The sequence below is a fragment of the Lepidochelys kempii genome, chromosome 1, assembly GCF_965140265.1.
Source record: "Lepidochelys kempii isolate rLepKem1 chromosome 1, rLepKem1.hap2, whole genome shotgun sequence".
Lineage (NCBI taxonomy): Eukaryota > Metazoa > Chordata > Testudines > Cheloniidae > Lepidochelys > Lepidochelys kempii.
Window position 1 is genome coordinate 25,989,309 of NC_133256.1, and position 25,173 is coordinate 26,014,481.

Here is a 25,173-nt window from a genome sequence, read left to right on the forward strand (position 1 = left end):
TTCCTCCAATTTATCCACATCTTTCCTGAAATGTGGCACTCAGAACCGGACATAATACTCCAGCTGATGCCTAAGCAGCACGGAGTAGAGCGGAAAAATTACTTCTCGCATCTTGCTTACAACACTCCTGCTAATACTTCCCAGAATGATGTTTCCCTTTTTTTACAGTATTACATTGTTGACTCAAATTTAGTTTGTGATCCACTATAACCCCCCAGATCTGGAAGTCCCAGATGACTGGAAAAAGGCTAATGTAGTGCCAATCTTTAAAAAAGGGAAGAAGGAGGATCCTGGGAACTACAGGCCAGTCAGCCTCACCTCAGTCCCCGGAAAAATCATGGAGCAGGTCCTCAAAGAATCAATCCTGAAGCACTTACATGAGAGGAAAGTGATCAGGAACAGTCAGCATGGATTCACCAAGGGAAGGTCATGCCTGACTAATCTAATCGCCTTCTATGATGAGATTACTGGCTCTGTGGATGAAGGGAAAGCAGTGGATGTATTGTTTCTTGACTTTAGCAAAGCTTTTGATACAGTCTCCCACAGTATTCTTGTCAGCAAGTTAAAGAAGTATGGGCTGGATGAATGCACTATAAGGTGGGTAGAAAGTTGGCTAGATTGTCAGGCTCAACAGGTAGTGATCAATGGCTCCATGTCTAGTTGGCAGCCGGTGTCAAGTGGAGTCCCCCAGGGGTCGGTCCTGGGGACGGTTTTGTTCAATATCTTCATAAATGATCTGGAGGATGGTGTGGATTGCACTCTCAGCAAATTTGCGGATGATACTAAACTAGGAGGAGTGGTAGATACGCTGGAGGGCAGGGATAGGATACAGAGGGACCTCGACAAATTGGAGGATTGGGCCAAAAGAAATCTGATGAGGTTCAATAAGGATAAGTGCAGAGTCCTGCACTTAGGACGGAAGAACCTAATGCACCGCTACAGACTAGGAACCGAATGGCTAGGCAGCAGTTCTGCGGAAAAGGACCTGGGGTGACAGTGGACGAGAAGCTGGATATGAGTTAGCAGTGTGCCCTTGTTGCCAAGAAGACCAATGGCATTTTGGGGTGTATAACTAGGGGCATAGCAAGCAGATCGAGGGACATGATCGTTCCCCTCTATTCGACATTGGTGAGGCCTCATCTGGAGTACTGTGTCCAGTTTTGGGCCCCACACTAAAAGAAGGATGTGGATAAATTGGAGAGAGTCCAGCGAAGGGCAACAAAAATTATTAGGGGTCTGGAACACATAACTTATGAGGAGAGGCTGAGGGAACTGGGATTGTTTAGTCTGCAGAAGAGAAGAATGAGGGGGGATTTGATAGCTGCTTTCAACTACCTGAGAGGTGGTTCCAGAGAGGATGGTTCTAGACTGTTCTCAGTGGTAACAGATGACAGAACAAGGAGTAATGGTCTCAAGTTGCAGTGGGGGAGGTTTAGGTTGGATATTAGGAAAAACTTTTTCACTAGGAGGGTGGTGAAACACTGGAATGCGTTACCTAGGGAGGTGGTAGAATCTCCTTCCTTAGGAGTTTTTAAGGTCAGGCTTGACAAAGCCCTGGCTGGGATGATTTAATTGGGGATTGGTCCTGCTTTGAGCAGGGGGTTGGACTAGATGACCTCCTGAGGTCCCTTCCAACCCTGATATTCTATGATTCTATGATTCTGTGATCCCTTTCTGCAGTACTCCTTCCTAGGCAGTCATCTCCCATTTTGTGTTTGTGGAATTCCTCTCTAAGTGTAGTACTTTGCATATGTCTTTCTTGAATTTCATCCTATTTATTTCAGACCATTTCTCCAGTTTGTCAAGATCATTTTGAATTTTAATCCTGTCCTCAAAAGCACTTGCAATCCGATCTCCCCAAGCTTGGTATCATCTCCAAACTTTATTAGCATACTCTCTATGCCATTATCCAAATCATTTATGAAGATACTGAATTGAACTGGACCCAGGATAGATTCCTGTAGGATCCCACTCCACATGCCCTTCCAGTTTGACTGTGAATCATTGATAACTACTCTCTGAGTACTGTTTTCCCACCAGTTTTGCACCCAGCTTATAGTAGGTTTGTCCGGGCTATATTTCCCCAGATTCTTTATGAGAACATCATGCGAGACAGTATCACAAGCCTTACTAAGTTTGAGATATATCACATCTAGTGCTTATCCCAATGAAAAGGCTTGTTACCCTCTCCAAGAAAGACAGTAGGTTGGTGTGATATGATTTTCTCTTGAAAAAATCTATTTTATCACTGTGACGGTGTATGCACACCCTGCCTCCTGTCGGGATGGATAGTGGGTGTGCTGACCCCACGGTTACTGTCTACCAGACTGTCTTGTGCCTCACCATGATGAGGTCCAAGGGCAGAGGTGAAAGTAAGCCGGTACGCCCCAGTATGGCGTACCGGTAAGAGCCGGTGCGCCGTACCGGAACCTGCTTTCCCAGAGGGCAATTTAAAGCCCTGGGGTAGCAGCAGCGGCGGGGCTGCGACAGGGATTTAAAGGGCCCCGGAGCTCCAGACGCTGCTACCGCCCCAGCCCTTTAAATCTCCACCTGAGCCCTGCTGCCGAAGCCCTGGGGTAGTGGCAGCAGGGCTCTGGCAGGGATTTAAAGGGCCCCAGAGCTTCAGCCCCCGCTACCACCACGGCCCTTTAAATCCCCGCTGCCGCTACCCCAGGAATTCGGCAGCAGGGCTCAGGTGGAGATTTAAAGGGCCCCGGAGCTCCAGCCACCGCTACCCCCTCCCCCGGGGCCCTTTAAATCCCCACCTGAGCCCTGCTGCCCGAGCCCTGGGGTAGCGGCAGTGGGGCTCTGGCAGGGATTTAAAGGGTCCTGGAGCTCCAGCTGCCGCTACCCCCACCCAGGGCCCTTTAAATTCCCACCTGAGCCCTGCTGCTGAAGCCCTAGGGTAGCAGCGGCAGGGCTCCGAAGTGGATTTAAAGGGCCAGGGCAGTAGTAGTGGCTGGAGCCCCGGAGCCCTTTAAATCCCCAATGGAGCCCAGCCGCCGCTACCCCAGGGCTCAGGCGGGGATTTAAAGGGCTCGGGGCTCCGGCAGCCACTACTACAGCAGAGCCCCAGGCCCTTTAAAGCTCTGCCAGAGCCCAGAGCCCCGGGGTAGCGGTGGCAGCTGGGAGCCCCCCCAGGGCTCCTCAATGATTTAAAGGGCCCAGGGCTCCATGCAGCTGGAGCCCTGGGCCCTTTAAATCACCCCCGAGCCACGGGGTTCCCAGCCACCTCTGCAGCTGGTAGCTCAGGGGTGATTTAAAGGGCCCTGGGCTTCCAGCTGCCACTACCACAGCTGGAGCCCTGGCCCTTTAAATCAAGATTTAAGGGCCCGGGGATTTAAGGCCCTGCCTCTTCCGGTTAAGGCCACGCCTCTTCCGGTTGAGGCCACGCCCCCTGCTCAGGACTCCGGCGTACCGGTAAGTCCTCTAACTTACTTTCACCCCTGTCCAAGGGTCAGAGTCAAAGCAGTGGTCCTTGAGTTCAGGGTAGCCTAGCCTAGCGACCAGAGTCAATACCGTAGCCCTTGAATTCAGGGGAGTATGGCCTACTGGCCAGTGTCAATACCACGGTCCTCAAGTGCGGGATAGCACAGCTTAATAGCCAAAGTCTATACAGTAGCCCCTGAGTTCAGGGCAGCGTGGCCTAGTGGCCAGAGTCAATACTGTGGCCCTCAAGTGTGGGGTAGCATGGTCTAATGGCCAGAGTCCATGTGGTCACCCTCAGGTACAGGGCTGTGTGGCATGGCCAATACCCAAGGAAGGAGGCGGTCTGGTTAGGGGGGCCTGGACCCATCCGACTCCACTGGGACCCAACCCAGGGCCCTAACAGTGATGGAGTGATCTGCCACTGGGTCAGCAGGGAATCCCACCAAAACACGCTGATCTCATATGGGTGGGAGGTACCACTCGTTCACCCGCCCTGGGTCACTTCCTACCGCGCTTCCTCAAGCTGCAGTCAATGGGGGCATTGGAGTCTCCAGTCTCCTCAGTGCAGATAATTCCCTGAGGCTCCACTGGCCACAGATCTCCTGTCCGATCTCGGGATCTCCGGCTCCCGCAGGCAAGGGTTGTGACGGCTCCTTAACTGGAGCCTCCTCAGCTGGAGCCTTCTCTCCGGCAGTCAGCCCAGACTGAACTGGGCTTCTCCCTTTTATACTAGCATAGCACTTGGAGCATGCCCAGTACAGTCTGAGGGGTGGAAATTCCTCCGCCCATAGTGTGGGGTTAACTCCTACCAGTCCAGTGCAGAGTATGCACACCCTGTCACAATCACCTATTTTATAGGTACTTACAAATTGATTGTTTGATAATTTGCTCCATTATCTTTCTGGGTAATGAAGTTAAGCAAGCATACTAAAGAGCTTACCAAAAGTCATCCCAACTATAACCTCCATCTCTGGTAGGTGACAATCCTTCAAAACCCATGATTGGTTTTCCCCATGATTACAAGTTCAGACTCAGACTCAGAACCAGAACAATCATGAGTAGTTCAGTCTTTCCTTTATACAGCTTGGGCTTTTGAACTTAGCCTCATGTAACAGGGGATCAGCAGACAAAGACCCACTCCTCAGAGTGTAGCTTCAAAAGGAATTTTGCAAATCTAGAGGGAATTTGCAGTCACTTCTCCCTGGATATTCCCCAGGAAAACCACTTACCGCTTTTTGTTCCAGAAATCCATTCTTGTTTGACAAATTCTTCAGTATAGTAATTTGAACCCCCAGATCTCACATCTGTCAAAAGATACTTAAATTTAATTCAATTAGGTCTCTCAAGGATATGACAGGAAACTGCATGGCTGCCCCGGGGTGGGGAGGGCACGCAAGTGGGGCAATTTGTCCCAGGCCACAGGACCCGCAGGGGCCCCCACGAGAATGTCTGACGTCTGAGACAGGGAAGGGGGCGGGGTGAAATTGCTTTGCTCCAGGCCCCCTGAATCCTCTAGGCAGCCCTCGGAAACTGCCGTATCTCTTACGGTAACCACTATGCTCCAACAACATGTGACAATAGCCAACATCCTGGATGCCTCCAAATCAGGGTTCAGACCAAGCCACAGCACAAAGAAAGCTCTAGTGGAGCTAAAAGACCTGTGTCCCTCTGGCCATGTTCACTCTGCTGGACCACCACCAGTACTAAAATGTCAGAAGGCCTACAGAAATTAGCTTTTGGATGAAGAGCAACTGGCACAAGCTGTATCTAGGCAAAACTGAAGTAATGCTGGTCAGAAAGGGGAACTGCTTCAAAGAACTGGCTAAGGCATTGTCTCCACCTTACATCAAAGTCATAAAGCCCCCATTTGTTAAAGCTGAGTGAAAGCTTGGAATCCAGCTTGACTCATCCCTAAGCTTCGATTACCAGGCTGCATCAGTTTTCAAAAATGCCTGCTTTTCCTTCCAGCTTTCTAAGATATTTGATGCCTTCCTCCCAGACCAGGTTTTAGACACAGTAATCCATGTATTTGTCAATGCCAGACTGGATTACTGTTACTGCTTATATCATAAGCTGAATGTGAAGATGATGCACAGACTTCTGCAGGAACAGGGTGGCTGGCAGCCATCTTCATGGCTTAGACCACCAGAAGCAAATCACGCCCATATTCAAATCACTCCACTGGTTCCCAGTCAGCTTCCAATGCCAGTTTACGGTCTTGGTTCCAATTTTCAAAGCAATTATTGGATCAAGTCCCAGTTACATCAAAGACCAAATTTCAATCTATGATCTACTGTGACAGCTGCATTCCTCTGGGACTAGGCAGATCACAAAGACCAGGATGAAGCATGTGAGAGGTGGGGCCAAAGCATCCTCAATAGAGGGGGGCCCGCTATCAAAAACTGTCCAAAGAAGATCATGTGATTTCCAAATTAATGTAACATTTCCCCTGATTTTATTTTTTGTTAAATGTTAAACACTATGCAAAATTCCTCCCAGCCACCCATCAATAAGAACACTTCAATAGAGAAAAATCTCAATTAGAGTAGGAGTGATACTAGTTTGACACTACAAGAAGTAGAGTAGCCTGCTATACCCACAGTACAGCCCAAATCAAATCCTTGCTAAACCATAGCAATATTATTCTATTCAGCTCTTATGCTCATATGGCAATTCTTTTTGAAGAGCTCTTTGCATTAGAAATGAAGCCTTATTCAGCAGTAATAAAAGAAAATAATTTCTTTCTGCAGTAATTCATGTTGACTTAATTATGACTGGGAATAGCACATTTCCCTACCTCAGTATGTGAAGGGCACTAAAAGAGGACTTACCTAAATGCAAAGTATTGGTTGAATTTTCATTCTAATTTAGAATAATTTATGTATGATTTCTCCAGCATTTAATATTTTTAGAGGCCTCTCCAATTGTTTTCTTAGGGTTTAGTATTTCTAGGATTTGTGGTCCTCTTTGTTTTAAATAACTTGAAGAGTCACATTCAGTTAATTTAAAAAAGCCATCCTACACATTAGTTACCAATTTCCAGATATATTTCTACTTTATGTTGATATCAAGCACTGTGCTCATGTTAGTCTTATCAATTATTTATTTTCTGTGCATCCCTTATAATTTTGATATCATGCAGAAGGACAATTATTTGGACTAAAACAATTCCTCAGGACAATTTATGTGTTTGTTTATTATGATTATAAAAAACTAGCAGAGAAGCTGTTCTAGATTTGATTTTGACAAAAGGTCTGAAATAAATAGGATGAAATTCAAGCAGGACATATGAAAAAATACTACACTTAGAGAGGAATAATCAATTCCAAAAATACAAAACGGGAAATGACTGCCAATGAAGGAGCACAGCAGAAAAGGATCTGGGGATTATAGTGGATCACAAACTAAATTTGAGTCAACAATGTAATACTGTAAAAAGAGGGAAACATCATTCTGGGATGTACTAGCAGGAGTGTTGTAAGCCTGTAGCAGTGCATGGGATTCTTCCGTCCTAAGTGCAAGACTCTGCACTTGTCCTTGTTGAACCTCATCAGATTTCTTTTAGCCCAATCCTCCAATTTGTCTAGGTCACTCTGGACCCTATCCCTACCCTCCAGCATATCTATCTCTCCCCACAGCTTAGTGTCATCTGCGAACTTGCTGAGGTTGCAATCCATCCCATCGTACAGATCATTAATGAAGACGCTGAATAAAACCAGCCCCAAAACAGACCCCTGGGGCACTCCCTTGATATCGGCTGCCAGCTAGATATCGAGCCATTGATCACTACCCGTTGATCCCTATGATCTAGCCAGCTTTCTATCCACCTTATAGTCCATTCATCCAAACCATACTTGTTTAACTTGCTGGCAAGAATACTATGGGAGACCGTATCAAAAGTTTTGCTAAAGTCAAGATATAGCAGGTTCATCACTTTCCCAATACCCACAGAGCCAGTTATCTCATCATAGAAGGCAATCAGGTTGGTCAGGCATGACTTACCCTTGGTGAATCTATGTTGACTGTTCCTGATCACCTTCCTCTCCTCCAAGTGCTTCAAAATGGATTCCTTGAGGATCCTTACCTCGGGCGGCTCCAGAAAGTGACCAGCACATCTCTCTGGCAGTGGCGCCAGAGGGTCTCCACGCTCTGCCCTTGCCCGCAGGCACCACTCCCGCAGCTCCCACTGGCCGCAGTTCCTGGCCAATGAGAGCTGCGGAATTGGCGCTCGTGGTGGGGGCAGCACACAGAGACCCCCCGCCTCTGCCCAGGGGCTGCAGGGACATGCCAGCCGCTTCCGGGAGCGGTGCGGAGCCAGGACAGGTAGGTAGCCTGCCTTAGGCCCGCTGCACCGCTGGACTTCTAGTGGCTAAAATCTCCCGGTTTGGCTTCAGTAGCCTCCGGAAGATAGAGGGAAGGGGAGGAGTTGAGGAAGGAAGGGGGGGGAGTTTATCAGCGAGGCCCGCGGACCCCTGGAGTCCACTGGGGGACACCCAGAGATCCATGGACCCCAGTTTGAGAAACGCTGTTTCATAGCAACAATATATGGAGTCACATGGGGCTTTTGAGCATTAGCTGTTGTAGATCAAGTTGTACCTAGATTTGTTCACCTGTGCAAGTCAGTTACAGTGCATGGCCTCTATTAGCTTACTTATAACAGAAGGTAGCTTTGTTGCAGAACATAGAAGCAGGTCATTATCTTATCCACCTTGCACAGCATGGGCTACTAGATGAGTCATAAGCAAAAGGAACAAAATTAGAATGAAAATAATATTTCTTTTAAGAATGCAATGATATTATTCTTCCCTGAGCTTCTTAAATTATAATTCAACTCTAATTGACTTCCTGATCCTTCTTCTGCCACCTTAATACCTTGTCTGAGTTGTAAGATATTCCTTGATTGTAAGAATTTCATTTTAAAATGTATTTGCAGAAGACATAGCCAAGATGCCACATCTAATTTACAACATTTTCCTGGGGGCAGCGAAAAAGTGGTTCTGAGCAGCTGATGGAGCAGAATGGATTTGATTATATATGAACGTTAAACACAACTTTACTGCAGAGCCACAATCAAACTAAATTACTATTACTATTATGAAAAGGAGTACTTGTGGCACCTTAGAGACTAACCAATTTACTTGAGCATAAGCTTTCGTGAGCTACAGCTGTAGTCTCTAAGGTGCCACAAGTATTCCTTTTCTTTTTGCGAATACAGACTAACACGGCTGTTACTCTGAAACCTATTACTATTATGTCACACATAAAACAAATTCCTGCTAGAGTTATAGCGAATCTGAACGATTTATTTTGAACTGGGAGTAATTCTTTTCTGTCCTGCTATGTAGTCAAACATCCTACACTTAAGTAAATTTGATAGGCAGAAGCTCAATAAGAGAGAATTTTTCATACCATTAGGGATAATTTTCAGAATTTTACCATTGGTATAATCAGAGACTAGGTGTTAAAGAGTATCTTTGAAATGCTACATGCATACTCGTTTTAAGTGGTGTATTCTCAGCCCAGGCTACTAATGTTAACTAAGTGAATAGCTTCATGTTCTGGGCATTAGCTAAACTTGATACTCTTAGGAAATGCTAAATACAACAGTTGTGGGGAAACAATGCAGTTTAAGTTGCAGCAAGTACAACAAAAACTGGTTCATCTGCTGCTCATCAATGAAAAAGGACTTTGGAGAAGACAAATTTCAAACTGCACTACATTTAACTGCAATATATCACAGCTCCAAACCTAAACAAAAACATGCTTTATAATACAATTATCATTTATTATTTGGACCGAGAATTTCCCAAAATGTGCTAGGTGCTTTCCAAACATTAGGGAAAACAGTATCTTGACCAAAGAACTTGTAAATGGGTAAATATTTCTAAAGGGCCTGTGTGTGCAACTCATACTCACCTTGATAAGAACTTATTCATGTGAATTCTCCCATTAACTTCAGTGGGATTCCTTGCATGAGCCAGTGCTCATCAAGGTGAGTAAAGACTGCTCAAATGAGTACATAATCATTAAGAACATAGTTAAGTCTACTGCAGTTCTTGACTAACAGTAGTAGGTTTTTACAATCAACAAGAAGGCTGGTCAGCAGCCATTTGAAAATGACTCTACACAATATGGGAGTTGATATTAGTATAGCTTCTGATGTTTTCTTGTGGCTTTTGCTAAATTATTTCCATCATGTTATTTTCAACTTTTGTTAAAGTCAGACTAAAGTTCAAATGACACAAATGACTCCCTTAGGCACACAGTAGCAGCATGTCATGTGAGAGAACGATGGTCCTGTGATAAAACATTGGACTAGAAATCTGGTTTTCATTCCTGGCTCTGCCACATAATTCCAGTGCAACCATGAACAAGTCACTTACCCTTTCCGTGCCTCAATGCCCCATCTGTAAAATGCAGATGATTACACTTCCCTTCCTTCCCAGGGTGCTGAGGATAATCCATTGCTTGTGAAATGTTTGGACATTATGGTGAAGAGCACCAGAGAAAAAGCTATACGTAATTGTGTAATTATGCACACGCTACCTTGGTCTTCATCTACTACTACACATAACAGAGGCCCCAAGACAGAAATTTGAAGGAAAAAATGGTTATTCACCTTCTTGTAACTGTTGTTCTTTAAGATGTGTTGGTCATGTCCATTCCAATCAGGTGTGTGCATGCCATGTGCAGGACAGCCAGAAGATTTTTCCCCTAGCAACATCCATACGGTCGGACCGGGCGCCCCCTAGAGTCACACCTTCATGGCGCCCAATATAAGGCCCTGCCAACCCGCCACCCTCTCAGTTCCTTCTTGCTGGCTACTCCGACAGAGGGGTAGGAGAGTGGGCATTGGAATGGACATGAACAACACATCCCAAAGAACAACAGTTACAAGAAGGTGAGTAACTGTTTTTAATTCTTCTAGTGCTTGTTCATGTCAATTCCAATCAGGTGACTGACAAGCCCAAGTTCAGGAGGTGGGGTTGGAGTCATCCACTGATTGGAGAACTGCTCTTCCAAAGGCCGCACTGTCTCTGGCCTGCTGGGCGATTGCATAGTGCATGGTGAAAATGTGTATGGAGGACCACGTCGCTGTGCTGCAGATTTCCTGGGTAGGAACCTGTGCCAGGAACACCGTTGAAGAGGCCTGAGCCCTGGTGGAGTGTGCAGTAATCGAAGACGCGGCACCCTTGCCAAGTTGTAGCATTCACGAATGCGGGACATGATCTATGATGAGAGAAATTGAGAGGAGACAGGTAGACCTTTCATTCCGTCCACCACTGCCACAAATAACTGGACTGATTTTCTGAACGGCTTCGTTCTCTCGATGTAGAAGGCTAGCACTCTGCAGACATCCAATGAGTGAAGCCTTTGCTCCCTGCCGATCGAGTGAGGCTTAAGGTAGAATACAGGGAAGAAGATGGTCTTGGTTGATGTGAAACAGGGAGACAACCTTCGGGAGAAAAGCTGGGTGAGCTGAACCTTGTCTTTATGGAATACAGTGTAAGGGGGCTCTGATATCAGGGCCCTAAGCTCAGACACCCTCCTAGCTGAGGTTATCGCTACCAGAAATGCCACCTTGTATGAGAGAGAGAGAGAGCAGGGAGCACATCACCAAAGGCTCAAATGGCAGCCTCATAAATCTGGATAGGACCAAATTGAGGTCCCAAGCCAGGACAGGCTGCCTGACCTGCACGTATAGCCTGTTGAGACCTTTAAGGAAATGGCTGACCAATGGGTTGGCAAAGACCGAGCATCCCTCTGCGCCTGGATGGAAGGCAGAAATGGCCACCAAGTGAACGCTTATTGAAGACATAGACAGTCCCTGCTGCTTGACGTGGAAAAGATAGTCCAGTATTAGTGGCACCGAGGGGAGCGACGGAGATTAATGGTGCTGTGCTGACCAGATTGAAAATCTCTTCCACTTGGCAAGGTAGGTAGCTCTCGTGGAGGGTTTCCTGCTGCCAAGGAGAACTTGTCTGACTTGATCAGAGCAAGAAAGCTCTATTGGGTTCAGCCATGGAGCTTCCACGCCATGAAGTGGAGCAATTTGAGGTTCGGGTGCTGGAGATGGCCATAATCCCGAGTTATTAAATCTGGGAAAAGTGGCAAGGTGACTGGAGCTTCCACAGACATTTCCAGGAGTGATGTGTACCAGTGCTGGAATGGCCAGGCTGGAGCTACCAATATCATCAAAGCTCGGTCCCTCCGAATCTTGAGAAGCACCTTGTGAACGAGAGGGATGGATGGGAATGAGTATAGGAGACGGCCTCCCCATCTCAAAATCAAAAGTCAAAAATAATTAATGTCCCAAGCCAGTTTTAAAAATAAACTGGTTTTTATTTCAAACAAGTAAGGCTGTTTGAACCACATATATTATGTGGTCCTGATAATTATCAAATGAACTCTTACTAGCAGAAGTCTTAACATTTCCATCACTCCTCTCATTCAGAAGCATAATGTTTTTACAAATGAATCACTCTACCCACCACTGAAATGCAGCCACCTGTGAAGTGGACTGCTGCAGCTGTTACAACAGTACACAGAAACAACACGAAACAGATTAGGGCAGGCAGTGAAGAATGCCATAGCCAATTGAAATTACAGGGGAAATTTAAGTAGGTGGAATATAACTTTAAACCATAACACTTGAGCAAAATACCGGAGTCATTCCCCTGCTTTTGTGATAAATGCCATGAGATCCTTAATTACCCTATAATTTATTTACTTATTTATTACTTATAATTTATTTACTTATTTAGAACTGAAGGTATAGAAAATTAATGTTCCTTAAAGCCATTGTGTCAGTACTGACTTCAGAGGAGACAGTGCTACAGAAGCTGCTCAAATTCTACTTCCTAATTAACCCTAGGTTTCCAATTAGTTACCAGGCCAGAGCCTGCTTTGCTTATAAGAGATAAGACATATTTCTGCACAAATCCTAAATTACAAGCCATTTCATAAATGTATAATAAATTTGTGTACATCACTAATTTGTGCCAAACGAACATTTACATGAAATGAAGCAAAATGTACCTTTCTCTATTCTCATACACCACCTTCCTCCATCCCTCACTTCACTTCTGCTTGATACAGCAGTGAACTCAATAGGTTTGTTTAAAACATCACAGTAATACTTGTGATATACCCCATTCAACATTACAACTACACCCATGAGATTAAATGGGAAAAGTTAGGCTGTGAGGGAATAAACCCTACAGCAACACAAATAATTATGTTAGTGAGCAATCGTGGTAAGAACAATTATGAAAAAAAGTACAAACAGTAAATTGGTCTCTGGCTTTTCTAGAGCAGTTATCAGCATGCTAAATAGAACATGAACATAGGTGAAAGGTTCTGTACTATGAAAATCCCTCTAAATCTTTTCTATGAAATATTAGCTTTCAGGCACTGTACTCAGAATTTTAAAATGTTCTTTTCATTTAAGAAGGAAGGATGACACAGTGGTTGGGGCATTAGCTGTGTTCATAGGAGATCCAGGTTCAGTTCCTGCTCTGCCAGAGACTTCCTGTGGGACCTTGGGCAAGTTGCTTTGCCTGTTAGTGCCCCATCTTTAAAACAGGCATCATAATGCTTCCTTATATCAAAGGGGGCCCCAAGAGGAGATTGGCACCACCAGGATAAAACCCAGGGAAAATGGCATGAATAAGGCCCTACTTGAATTGAGGGATGATTGTCAAAAAATTGCAGCTGAGTGGCAGACAAGTTATGGAAAATTGCAGAAAAGTCATAATGGACCCTATTATTTGTGGAAATAAATTCCATTATTACTTTTCCATGGTTTTCCGCTGAGAGAGGGGCCTCACTCGGCCACCTGGGACTGAGAGCGAGGGCCCAGGGCTGAGAGCAGCCACATGGGGCTGACAGTGAGGTCTCCCACGCTCAGCTCCGGGGCAGCCAGGGTCCCACTGTGGGCTTCTGCTCTCAGTCCCTGGGTAGCCAGGGCTCCCGATGTCAGTCCCGCACAGATTAGGGTTCCCGCTGTCAAAACTATGAGGTGGAAGCCTAATATTGCAGAATCTGCAATTTCCACAATATCACAATTAGAGCCTTAGTAATGAAATAATTCCCCTTCGACCAAGTTGGTGACAGGTTACCACTTCATTTAAGCTCTTTGGATAAGATATCTCTGAAACATTGCCTCAAACGTCAGCCAAAATGCTCTACAAATAAAAGCTCCAGGCTCTAAATACAGAATCAAAGCATGCTGAGCTGCATCCAGTATAAATATGTACCACATGACACAAAGGCTCGACAAGACAGACTGTATTAGCACTAATCAATGGGTATAGTCAGAAGCTTAGATATAGAAAAACACCTTTTGGCACCTGCTAGTGTTTTATTCATGTGAACTGCAGGCGGTCTGCGCTCAATCATTTTATCAAAATTGGTGTACCGGGATATGGTATATCAGAAGGCAGCACATTCAGCTGATATGCTAAGAGAAAACTCTGTAGCACATGTAGAACTTTAGAAGCATCTGTTGTAAACAGCAAGTTTTATAATTAAAAAAATGGACTGCTTAGAATTGAGAGAGGATTAGCCCTTTAGCTTCCACTTTACCAGAAAAGTACCCTTTAATAAATAACCAGTTCACAGCACAGTATTGTGATTCCAAATAAAATTTTACTGAAGTAGAAAAGATAATCTAGGTAATTTGGTTGGAAAAACCCCAGGACGTTAAAAAGCACTAACTTTGAGAAAAACGACAAGAAGTTCATATCTTGCTATCACAAAATTTATTTGATTCATGAATAATTCCTGCAAGCAGAATAGAAGCTATGATTCTCCATCATTTGTTGGAACCAATATATAAAACATGTTTAAAGGAAGAATATATGTTGGAGGACAAACCCTGCCCTCTGAGATTTGTGTTAATCTGAATTATTCCATCAAAGTCACAGGAGTAACTGACTTTGTTGCCATTACTCTGGATTTTCAGATGCGTAACAGAGTGAACAATCTGGCATGACAGCTCAAAAACACTGATTTATCTGCATGGAATCTAGTTGCACTCCAGAAGGATGGTGTTACGGTTAAAACACTGGATTGGCAATCAGGAGATGGGTGTTCTAATTCCCAGACTTGCCACAGACTTGCAATGTGACCTTGGGAATGACTGTTTGGCCCCCTGCTTATTACAGCTCGAGCCCAACTGGGCAGAGGGTGGAGGTGGGTGGCTCAGGCAGCGCTTGTAACCCTTGGCTCATGTATGGGGCTGGTCCTGCAGAGGCTGACTCCCCTGACCCTGCGGCTGCTGTGATTTGAACCATGCCGGGGCTGGGACATAGAGACTTAGGGTTTTCAGGGTGGTATGGGAGTCCTTGAGGCCATGCAACTTGCTGTCTGTTTGCTCTGCAAGTAGGTCTTGGCCGTCTAAGGGCAAGTCCTGCAATGACTGCTGGGCCTCCGTGGACAACCCAAAAGAGCAGCCAAGAGACTCGTCACATGGAGATAGCAGAAGCCATGGTGCGGGCAGCAGCATCCAACGCCGCCTGGAGGGCTGCCCTGGCCACCGTCATGCCCTCATCTAGGATCGCTCAGAACTCCTTCTTGGAAGCCTTGGGGAGAGACCCTTCCAACTTGGCCATGGCTTGCCACATATTAAAATCATTTCAGCCAAGAAGGGCTTGCTGAAGGCTGGAAGATGAATAAACCTTATGTCCAAAGAGATCCAGCATCCACGAATCTTTATTTTTCGGGGTGGCCCTAGGTTGTCCTTGCCTCTCCTTGTGGTTAATCGCCTCAACCACAAGGGAATTAGGGGCTGGGTTGGAGTATAAGTACTCATGCCCTTTGGTTGGCATGAAGTACTTGTGTTCGGCCCTTTTAGAGATAGGGGTCAGGGAAAAGGGGGCCTACCACAGGGCATTAGTGATTTTGGAAACCCCTTCATGAAGGGGTAGAGCCACCCTGGTAGCAGCAGAAGACATAAAAGAGAGAGTCCGAGGGCTCTTCCAGTTCCTCTGCTTGAAGCCCCAGGTTAGAAGTAACCCTCTTTCAAAGTTCCTGGTGCGCTTTGGGGTCACCCTTAGGAACTGGGTGAGGGGGCCCTGTGATAGCCTCATCCAGCAATGACGAGGACGATGCCGGTGCTGCGGGAACCTCCACGTCCATTGGTGGTCCAGCAGCTTGCTCCCCTGGGTCTTCCTGGACCTGTGGGATCTTACCCCCCGAAGCCTTGAGCACCGAAGGGGGACGGGATACTGAGACCGCTGGCCTCTCTGAGGCTCCCGACACCGATCGGGCAGCCTGGGAAGGTTGGGTGAACCCACAAGGATTCCATGGATACCATGGCACAGGCCACTGCGCTTGGGGCCATGGGACAGGTTTCAGTGCTAATAATGGAGTCGGCACCACTAGTACCGGGGCTTGTCCTGCAGTTAGGGAACTTTGCTCCGAGCTGGAGCTACCAGCAGAGTGATTGGTGCCGGGCAACCAGGATCAGGCTGAGCAGTGGCTCTTATCCAACTGGTGCCGACCGCTGCATTCCAAAGCTGACCTATCTGAGCAAGACTGTCTTGGTCTGGCTCTTAGGGACCGACGGCGTTTGGCGGATCTGTGTCGGATACCCAGTGATCCATGCCTCATGCTACTTGACCGGTACCGGGACATCAAACGGGACCAGGACCTACTATGGGCCAGTTGCTGAGAGGATCATCCTGAGTAGGGTGACCTCCTTCTTGGAGACAGGTGATGACAGCCCGTCAATCGGCGGTCTCTGGTGTCCAATTGGTTCTGGAATCAGTACCAGGCCCTTGGAGTGGTTGCGGCCAGTCCCGGAGTTCTTGTCAGGTGGCGGATGCCTCAGAGGGTCTGTGCCAATGTACCAGCAAGATACGCCTCGAGTCCCTCGATCGGTGCCCCTGGTGCGGGGACTGAAGAGGGCTCTGCTGAGCCTGCCTCTCTAGTCCTGAGGCGTGACTGCTTCAAGCAGGCGAGTGATGGAGGGACGTCCCTCTCGATGGGGATCGGTACCGCTGAGGCGGGGACACACGCATAGGTCCCAACACAGGTTTTCCCTGAGACCGGGGTACTGTGGGAACCAGTGTGGGCAGCACCAGGAGCATCCTGATCTCTTGAGCTGTTCAAAGAGCTTTGGCCATCGACAGCACCTGAAGCTGGCTAGGGCCTGCACCACTATCTGGGGTCGCAGGCGAACCATGGGATGGGCTACACTGCTCAACTTGAGCTGGAGCCCGACTTCCCGAAGGGGATGTTGAGCTGCCCGGCACAGGTCGTAGCTCACTCCCAGCCCTCTCCTCTCCCTTACAGGAGGTAGGGGATCTTCCCCTCCCAGTCTTTTTCAGCTTCTTTCCCGGAGCCGGGGAGGGGGACTGGTGCCGGCTCGTGGACCGTGCCAGAAGAGCACTGCGCACGGAGGCCGCGATGCTCGGTGCAGAGTCGGACTGCTGCTCTGGTGCCAGAGTGAGTGCCAACTCCTTTAGAAGCGCTTTCAGATGGATATCGTACTCCTTCTTCATCCTAGGTTTAAAGGATTTGCAGATATGACACTTGTCACTTATGTGCCCTTCACCTAAGCACCTTAGGCAGCTGGTATGTGGATCACTGACGGGCATAGGCCATTTGCAGCAATCGCAGGGCTTAAAGCATGCCCCGTCCCCCGGCTGAGTCCCATTTGGGACTAGCTAAAAGTTGAGAACTGCTACTAAGGGTAACTAAGAAACTACTAACTATATACAACTATATTACAGGTTTTCAAAGTTCACAAGAACAGAAAACAAAACAACGCTAGCCAAAGCAGCAGATGTTCCAGCACCATCACTGGCAGCAAGAAGGAACTGAGGTTGGGGGGAGCCGGCGGCGCCCTTTATACCATGCCATACGGGTGCCACTCCAGAGGGTGCCAGAGCCTGTCCCCTACGGATACTGCTGAGGGAAAAACTGCCGGCACTTATGCATATGGCGAGCCCACACGCCTAATATGGAATGGACATGAGCAAGCACTTGAAGAAGAATCTTATCTTTCAACCTGCAATGAATGTTATACATTTCACAAACTAACGAGCATACCTGCTAAACTTATACTTAGGGCCCTACCAAATTCACGGTCCATTTTGGTCAATTTCATGGTCATAGGATTTTAAAAATAATAAATTTAATTATTTCAGTTATTTAAATCTGAAATTTCACAGTGTTGTAATTGTAGGGATCTTAACCCAAAAAGGAATTGTGAGGTGGCCACAAGGTTATTGGAGGGGGTGTTGTGGTGCTGCTACCCTAACTTCTGCAATGCTGTTGGCTGCAGCGCTGCCTTCAGAGCTGGGCAGCTGGAGAGTGGCGGCTGCTGGCCGGGAACCCAGCTCTGAAGGCAGAGCCACCACCAGCAGCACAGAAGTAAGGATGGCCTGGTATGGTATTGCCACCCTTATGTCTGCGCTGCTGCTGGCGGGTCGCTGCCTTCAGAGCTGGGCACCTGGCCAACAGCAGCTGTTCTCCGGCCACCCAGATCTGAAGGCAGCGCAGAAGCAAGGGTGGCAATACTGCGACTCCCCTACAATAACCTTGCGACCCCGCCCCTGCAACTCTTTCTTGGGTCAGGACCCTCAAAACCTGTATAGTATAGGGTACAAGCACACAAAAGACCAGATTTCATGGGGGAGACCAGACTTCATGGTCCATGATGCATTTTTCATGGCCGTGACTTTGGAAGGGCCCTACTTATACTGTAAAAAGCATTTGTTATTTAAGGATTGACAACACTGTTTAAAGTAGAAATTTTGTATGTTTCTCTCTCTTGGTACTTTTGGCTTGTTATTCAAAAAAGTCTAAATGTACTGTCAATAGTCCTGCTCACTTTCTGATTTGTCTCTAATACTGTATGTTATAACTATGGAGTGACTCTGAAATTTAGTTTTAGTTTTAGGTTTCAGAGTAACAGCCGTGTTAGTCTGTATTCGCAAAAAGAAAAGGAGTACTTGTGGCACCTTAGAGACTAACCAATTTATTTGAGCATGAGCTTTCGTGAGCTACAGCTCACTTCATCGGATGCATGCCGTGGAAACTGTAGCAGACTTTATATATACACAGAGAATATGAGAAAATACCTCCTCCCACCCCACTGTCCAGCTGGTAATAGCTTATCTAAAGTGATCATCAGGTGGGCCATTTCCAGCACAAATCCAGGTTTTCTCACCCTCCACCCCCCCACACAAATTCACTCTCCTGCTGGTGATAGCCCATCCAAAGTGACAACTCTTTACACAATGTGCATGATAATAAAGTTGGGCCATTTCCTGCACAAATCCAGGTTATCTCACCCCCTCACCCCCCTCCCAAGAACCACACACACAAACTCACTATCAAACTTGGAGAGTGGTCAGTTTTGAAGGGGTTTTACCAGCAGGAGAGTGAGTTTGTGTGTGTATGGGGGTGGGGGGGATGTGAGAAAACCTGGATTTGTGCTGGAAATGGCCCACCTTAATTATGCACATTGTAGGGAGAATGGTCACTTTGGATGAGCTATTACCAGCAGGATAGTGAGTTTGTGTGTGTGGTTCTTGGGAGGGGGGTGAGATAACCTGGATTTGTGCAGGAAATGGCCCAACTTTATTATCATGCACATTGTGTAAAGAGTTGTCACTTTGGATGGGCTATCACCAGCAGGAGAGTGAATTTGTGGGGGGGGGGTGGAGGGTGAGAAAACCTGGATTTGTGCTGGAAATGGCCCACCTGATGATCACTTTAGATAAACTATTACCAGCTGGACAGTGGGGTGGGAGGAGGTATTTTTTCATATTCTCTGTGTATATATAAAGTCTGCTACAGTTTCCACGGCATGCATCCAATGAAGTGAGCTGTAGCTCACGAAAGCTCATGCTCAAATAAATTGGTTAGTCTCTAAGGTGCCACAAGTACTCCTTTTCGTTTTAGTTTTACTTATCCAAAGTACACATATATTACAGCACTACAGCTCCCAAGGGCAACTACCAACAGCATCAAGGCAAGTCAGATTAATTAGTAATAATGAAACAGACATTTTGAACTATTCAAAATATTACAGGGAACTGACTAGCACTGAGTATCTGTGAAGTTACAAAGGTAAAGCAATTCCCATTGCCCCAATAACTAAATAACTATACAAATTAGAGAGGCCAACCTGCTACTTTTTCCATTCCAGATCTTATCTTCCTTTCCCATAAATAACTGGATGCCCTCTCTTATCCAGACAAAACTGATCATATTTGGTGTATGGCCCAAAATCCAGAAGAAGGATACAAGCAACCTTAATTCAACATTATATTTGCCATCTCTGGGAGCTCGATAAATACCTATGTCACATTGAGAACACATCCCTGTTTCTTAGATTAAATTTGAATTCTGAACTTTCTTACGGAGAATTAGAAGTATTCATGTCTGAGTCAAGTCTGAGTCACTAATATCTAACATGAAAAACACACAAATCTACAATGAAAAATCAATTATTATGGATACCACCAAATTATATTCCAGTTAAATCACGCATTTTGTTTATTTTATTGATTGGCAATTTATAAACATTTCTTGTGGTTATAAGTCACCTTGTTTAAATTTCCCATTACACTTCACGCACAAATTTCAAAGCCCACCTAAAAGTCGAATTAATTACTTAGTTTTTTACCTCTAAGGTGACTTTTCAATTTATTTCTCACATAATACTCTTCTTTAAGTACGACAAATTGTTACTCAAAAATACCATCTGTGATTAGTGCATCTGCCACATCTAAGAAAATGACTGCATCACTTAATGCTAAACACATGCATCAAGTCCTCTAAAGCAGTGGTTCTCAAACTAGGGCTGCCGCTTGTTCAGGGAAAGCCCCTGGCAGGCTGGGCCGGTTTGTTTACCTGCCGTGTCCGCAGGTTCGGCCGATCGCGGCTCCCACTGGCCACGGTTCGCTGCTCCAGGCCAATGGGGGCTGCAGGAAGGGCGACCAGCGCGGACCTGGAAAAGATACCATACATGGCAATACATACCAGAGTGCAAGGAACTAGAAATAGAGGGAGACCAAGGATGTGTTGGATAAACATGGTGAAGAATGATATAGAACAAAAAAGGTTTAAAGATGAAAGAAGCCATGAACCTGATACAAGAAAGAGGTAGAAAGACTTCATTTGGCCCTATCATCACTGTTGAGCTGACATATGGGAATCAGAATAGAAGACAACAACCTTTCATGTGCCAGTATTGACTAGTGGCCTGATTGTCAAAAGTGCTGAGCTCCGACAGTTCCTGTTGGTTTCAATGTAATAATGCTTCTGAAAGTCAGTGGCACAAGAACAGCATTACCAAAAAGGTTGAGGTTCAGAGAAATACTCCAGTGTCCAGTCCATGAATACCACAGTCTTTGTGCTTGGTGAATAAAGAAGCAGTAAGTGAACCACCCCGTGATACTATGGCAGCTTGTACTAACCAATCTGAAATGACTTTGGTAGAGGCTGTACATCCTGCTCTCCCAGGCAGGCAGAAGTCAGTCTGACAGAAGAGAAAGTAAATCTCAGCTGGAACAGTGGAGAGCAGAGGTCCTGAAAGAATAAAATGTTCACAACCTAGGTGATGTTCACCATGTAACTGGTGTGACAAAGTTCCTCCTCTGGTGGGTCCTGCGCATTGGCGGATTTGCTTGCCTCAGAGGTTCACAGCAGCCCTCAGTTTGGCCACTTTCGTGGCTCAAATCTGCCATTCACCCAGTTAGCCTCATCACTGGCCAGTATGGGGAAAAGGAAAAAGAACAATCCCCACAATCTCTGCTGATCCACCTAGTGGATCGGGGAACAGGCCAGAGACCTTCCCCTCTGGTGGAACCCACAGTCCAGGTCAACTCCTCCGGTATCAAGTAGGGAGGATGGAGGGAACCCGGGCCTGCCCTCTACTCCAGGTTCCAGTCCAGGGCCCTGTGGATTGCAGCTGCCTACAGTGGCTCCTGTAACAGCTACGTGACAGCTACAACTCCCTGGGCTACTTCCCCATGGCCTCCTCCCAACACCTTCTTTATTCTGACCACAGGACCTTCCTCCTGATGTCTGATAATGCTTGTACTTCTCAGTCTTCCAGTAGTATGCCTTCTCACTCTCAGCTTCTTGCGCCTCTTACTCCCAGCTCCTCGCATGCACACCACAACCTGAAGTGAGCTCCTTTTTAAACCCAGGTGCCCTGATTAGCCTGCCTGTCTTAATTGATTCTAGCAGCTTCTTGATTGGCTGCAGGTGTTCTAATCAGCTTGTCTGCCTTGTTTCCAGAAAATTCCTGATTGTTCTGGAACCTTCCCTATTACCTTACTCAGGGAAAAGGGACCTACTTAACCTGGGGCTAATATATCTGCCTTCTATCACTCTCCTGTAGCAATCTGGCCTGACCCTGTCACACTGGTTAATCATACAGAAGAACAATTTGTAAAAATTGCCAAGCTACTTGGGATCTTTGCATGAAAAGCTATATACACACTCACCTATCATAAATTATCAATGGGGGATCTATTGCAATAAAACATATGTTCTGCATCATCCTATGTTAATTAGTTTATGAGAATCCAATAAAACCTTACAAGACAATTAAAGAGGTGTTGTCAACTTAAATGTGGAGCCCAGTAATTTTTAAGGCATACCTTTTTAAGACCTAAAACCAATGGAAATATTTCCATAATTAAAAAATTCCACCCAAAGAAATATTTTAGAACAAATAAAAAATCCACTGTTGTATTTGAAATACAAACACTGCAACACTAAATATCTGAAAGAAAAAGTGAAAACTTTAATTTAAAACACATCTGTATTACCTAGAAGTATGTATGTATCAAATCATAGAATCATAGAAGATTAGGATCGGAAGAGACCTCAGGAGGTCATCTAGTCCAACCCCTTGCTCTAAGCAGGACCAACACCAACTAAATCATCCCAGCCAGGGCTTTGTCAAGCCGGGCCTTAAAAACCTTTAAGGATGGAGATTACACCACGTCCCTAAGTAACCCATTCCAGTGCTTCACCACCCTCCTAGTGAAATAGTTTTTCCTAATATCCAACCTAGACTTCCCCCACTGCAACTTGAGACCACTGCTCCTTGTTCTGTTATCTGCCACCACTGAGAACAGCCTAGCTCCACTCCCTTTCGAACCCCGCTTCAGGTAGTTGAAGGCTGCTATCAAATTCCCCCTCACTCTTCTCTTCTGAAGACTAAATAAGCCCAGTTCCCTCAGCCTTTCCTTGTAAGTCATATGCCCCAGCCCCCTAATCATTTTCGTTGTCCTCCACTCTCTCCAATTTGTCCCCATTCTTTCTGTAGTGGGGTGCATAAAACTGGACGTAATACTCCAGATGTGGCCTCACCAATTCCAAATAGAGGGGAATAATCATGTCCCTCGATCTGCTGGCAATGCTCCTATTAATGCAGCCCAATATGCCATTAGCCTTCTTGGCAACAAGGGCACTCTATTGACTCATATCCAGCTTTTCGTCTAACCACATAATCATACATCTATAATACACGTCCCCTTCTCTTTGATATTTTATATCCACACTTGTCTGTCAGTCAAGTCCTTCACTCAGAATGTAAACTTCTTTGGGCATAGACCTCAGAACATGTGTTTTTTCTGCAAGGCATTAGTACCCTTGTGGAATAATACAACAACAGCTTAATTGGTTTTGATTTGGGAAATCCAAAAAGTAAACCAACAACATAATGAAAAGTTAGATGAATTTGTCAAGTCCTCTCTCTTAATATCCTAATATGTTATTAGTAACAAACAATTGTCGTTTTTAGCATATGATTCTTAAGTTAGCAGAGCCCCTTTAATCAGTATACAATTTCTGAATAACCTGGACATTTCTGCATATTCTGTCACTGTTATCCTGCACGAGGGATCAAAGCACATTTTTACTTTTAAAACCTGGTTTCAGAAAGATTGGTGAGAGCAAAGCAATGTTGAAATGTTGAAATCAAGTCCTGATTATAACTAGTGCCTCGCAGAAGGACAAAACTAGAAGGAGGGTATAAACACAGAAGCAGTGATAACTATGGTAGCTAGTTATAAGGTGGTGTTAAAATTGGAACAGCAGTTTAAGTACATATACAGGAGCTACACTAAGGCCTGATCTACACATAAAACTTATAGCAGCACAATACATCAATCAGGGGTGTAAAAAACCATATCCATTAGTGACATAGCTACGCCAACAAAAAAAAAAATGCAGACACAGGTATGCCGACAGAAGAAGGCTTCTTTCAGCAAAGCAAATATCATTCAGGGAGATGGTATTCTAACAGCAGAACTCCTCCTTCTACCAGTGTATGCTGTGTCTGCACTAGGGGGCTATGTTGGTACAGCATAAACTCTGTAGAGTAGATACAGTCTAAGAGACAGCTCTGTAGAGTAGATATAGTCCAAAAGACAGGTTCCCTTCCCCAGAGAGCTTTCAACCTAATAAACCACAAGGAAAACAAATTTGGACAAACAATTCAGAAGAGGAAGGTATGGCAAGATCAAAAGTAAGGAAAGCAACAAAGCAAAAATTCTGAGAAGCACATTTTATTAGAGGATTTTAAACAGAACTGAGTGGACAGCTGGTGAGGAGGAATTGGGATACTGTTCCATACATAGCAGGCAGCACAGCAAAATGTGCAAAGCAAAGAGTGGGAGGAACTGATGAAGGTAGCAGTAATGAGAGAGCGCTGGAGGAGTGACAGGGCCATAATTTAAAGCTTTTGTGTAGGGAGAACATGGGCTGCTCAATGACTAAAGAAAGAAAGGAGGGGAAATTTATTGAAGAGACGAGGTAACAAGACAAGAAATGGTAGGCTAAGGAGAGAAAAACAGGAAGATGAGAAATGGAGTTCAAGACAAAAAAGTGGGCAAATGTGTCCCAATTCCTTCATCTTTCCTTTTCTCCAAAACTATCTTTTGCTGAAGAAGAATTCTGAACCTAATCAAATTATGAGTGTGTCCCATGTCCCTTTCCATAAATATTTGCCAAAAAAGATGGTGACATGTGCTCTTTCTGGCAAGCTGTGTGGAAAATGCTGCAATCCCAAGTGACTCAGTAGTGAGTGGTGGTACTGCCCATATGATAGGCCAATATATATCACAACAGCCAAGAGAATAAGCCATCAAGTACATTACATTTAATCAAGGACATTGCTACCAATCTCACTTTTATATTTTCAAGTGTTCCAGTACAACCCTGAGCCCTTCATCAGGTCCATTCTACAATCTCCCATCACTGGTAAATTTAGGCAGAAGCAAACAGCAACCTGGTCTCACTTTACAAGCTCTCACTCATTCTCTTTAAACTGTCTTTACACCACCACCCCACCCCAAAAAACATTTAGCATTCTCTCACTTGAAATCATTGAGAAAATGTTGATCTTGCTCTGAAATGAAGAACAAGATATTTAGTCTCAACAAAAACAGCCCTAAAACTCTGCAAAACCATAGTTCCATACAGCGAGCCAAGATGTTAAAAAACAACAACATGTAAATGTACCATGCCCCCTTCATCAGTGGCTTCTCCCTGCTCCCCCCTTACCTATCATCCAACTGATCCCCTATATAGGCCACTACTCCATTACCCCTACAGTTCTCCCAAAGTCTCCCACCTCTGGACTCTTCCTATTTGGTGACTACAGGCCCTTTATTTTCCTTCCCACAGCGGCTCCCATTCCAGCTTCTTCAGCTGCTGCCCCCTTTCCCTTTTTCATCCCCTTTCTGGAGGCTGTTGCTCACTTTC

General features: G+C 45.6%; 1 protein-coding gene across 4 annotated transcripts in view; it reads right to left on the reverse strand.

The window, feature by feature from the left end:
• The window catches only part of SLC36A4 (solute carrier family 36 member 4), a 271,797-nt gene that overhangs the window by 127,567 nt on the left and 119,057 nt on the right, over positions 1-25,173 (reverse strand). Inside the window, exon 11 of one of the 4 annotated variants that reach the window (XM_073336977.1) lies at positions 20,016-20,398. The exons of the other annotated variants lie outside the window; for them this stretch is intronic. Coding sequence (XP_073193078.1) covers positions 20,298-20,398 — 101 coding nt within the window. The 3' untranslated portion in view covers positions 20,016-20,297. Of the gene's footprint in view, positions 1-20,015; positions 20,399-25,173 lie in introns of those variants that run through there. 4 annotated transcript variants of the gene reach the window in all.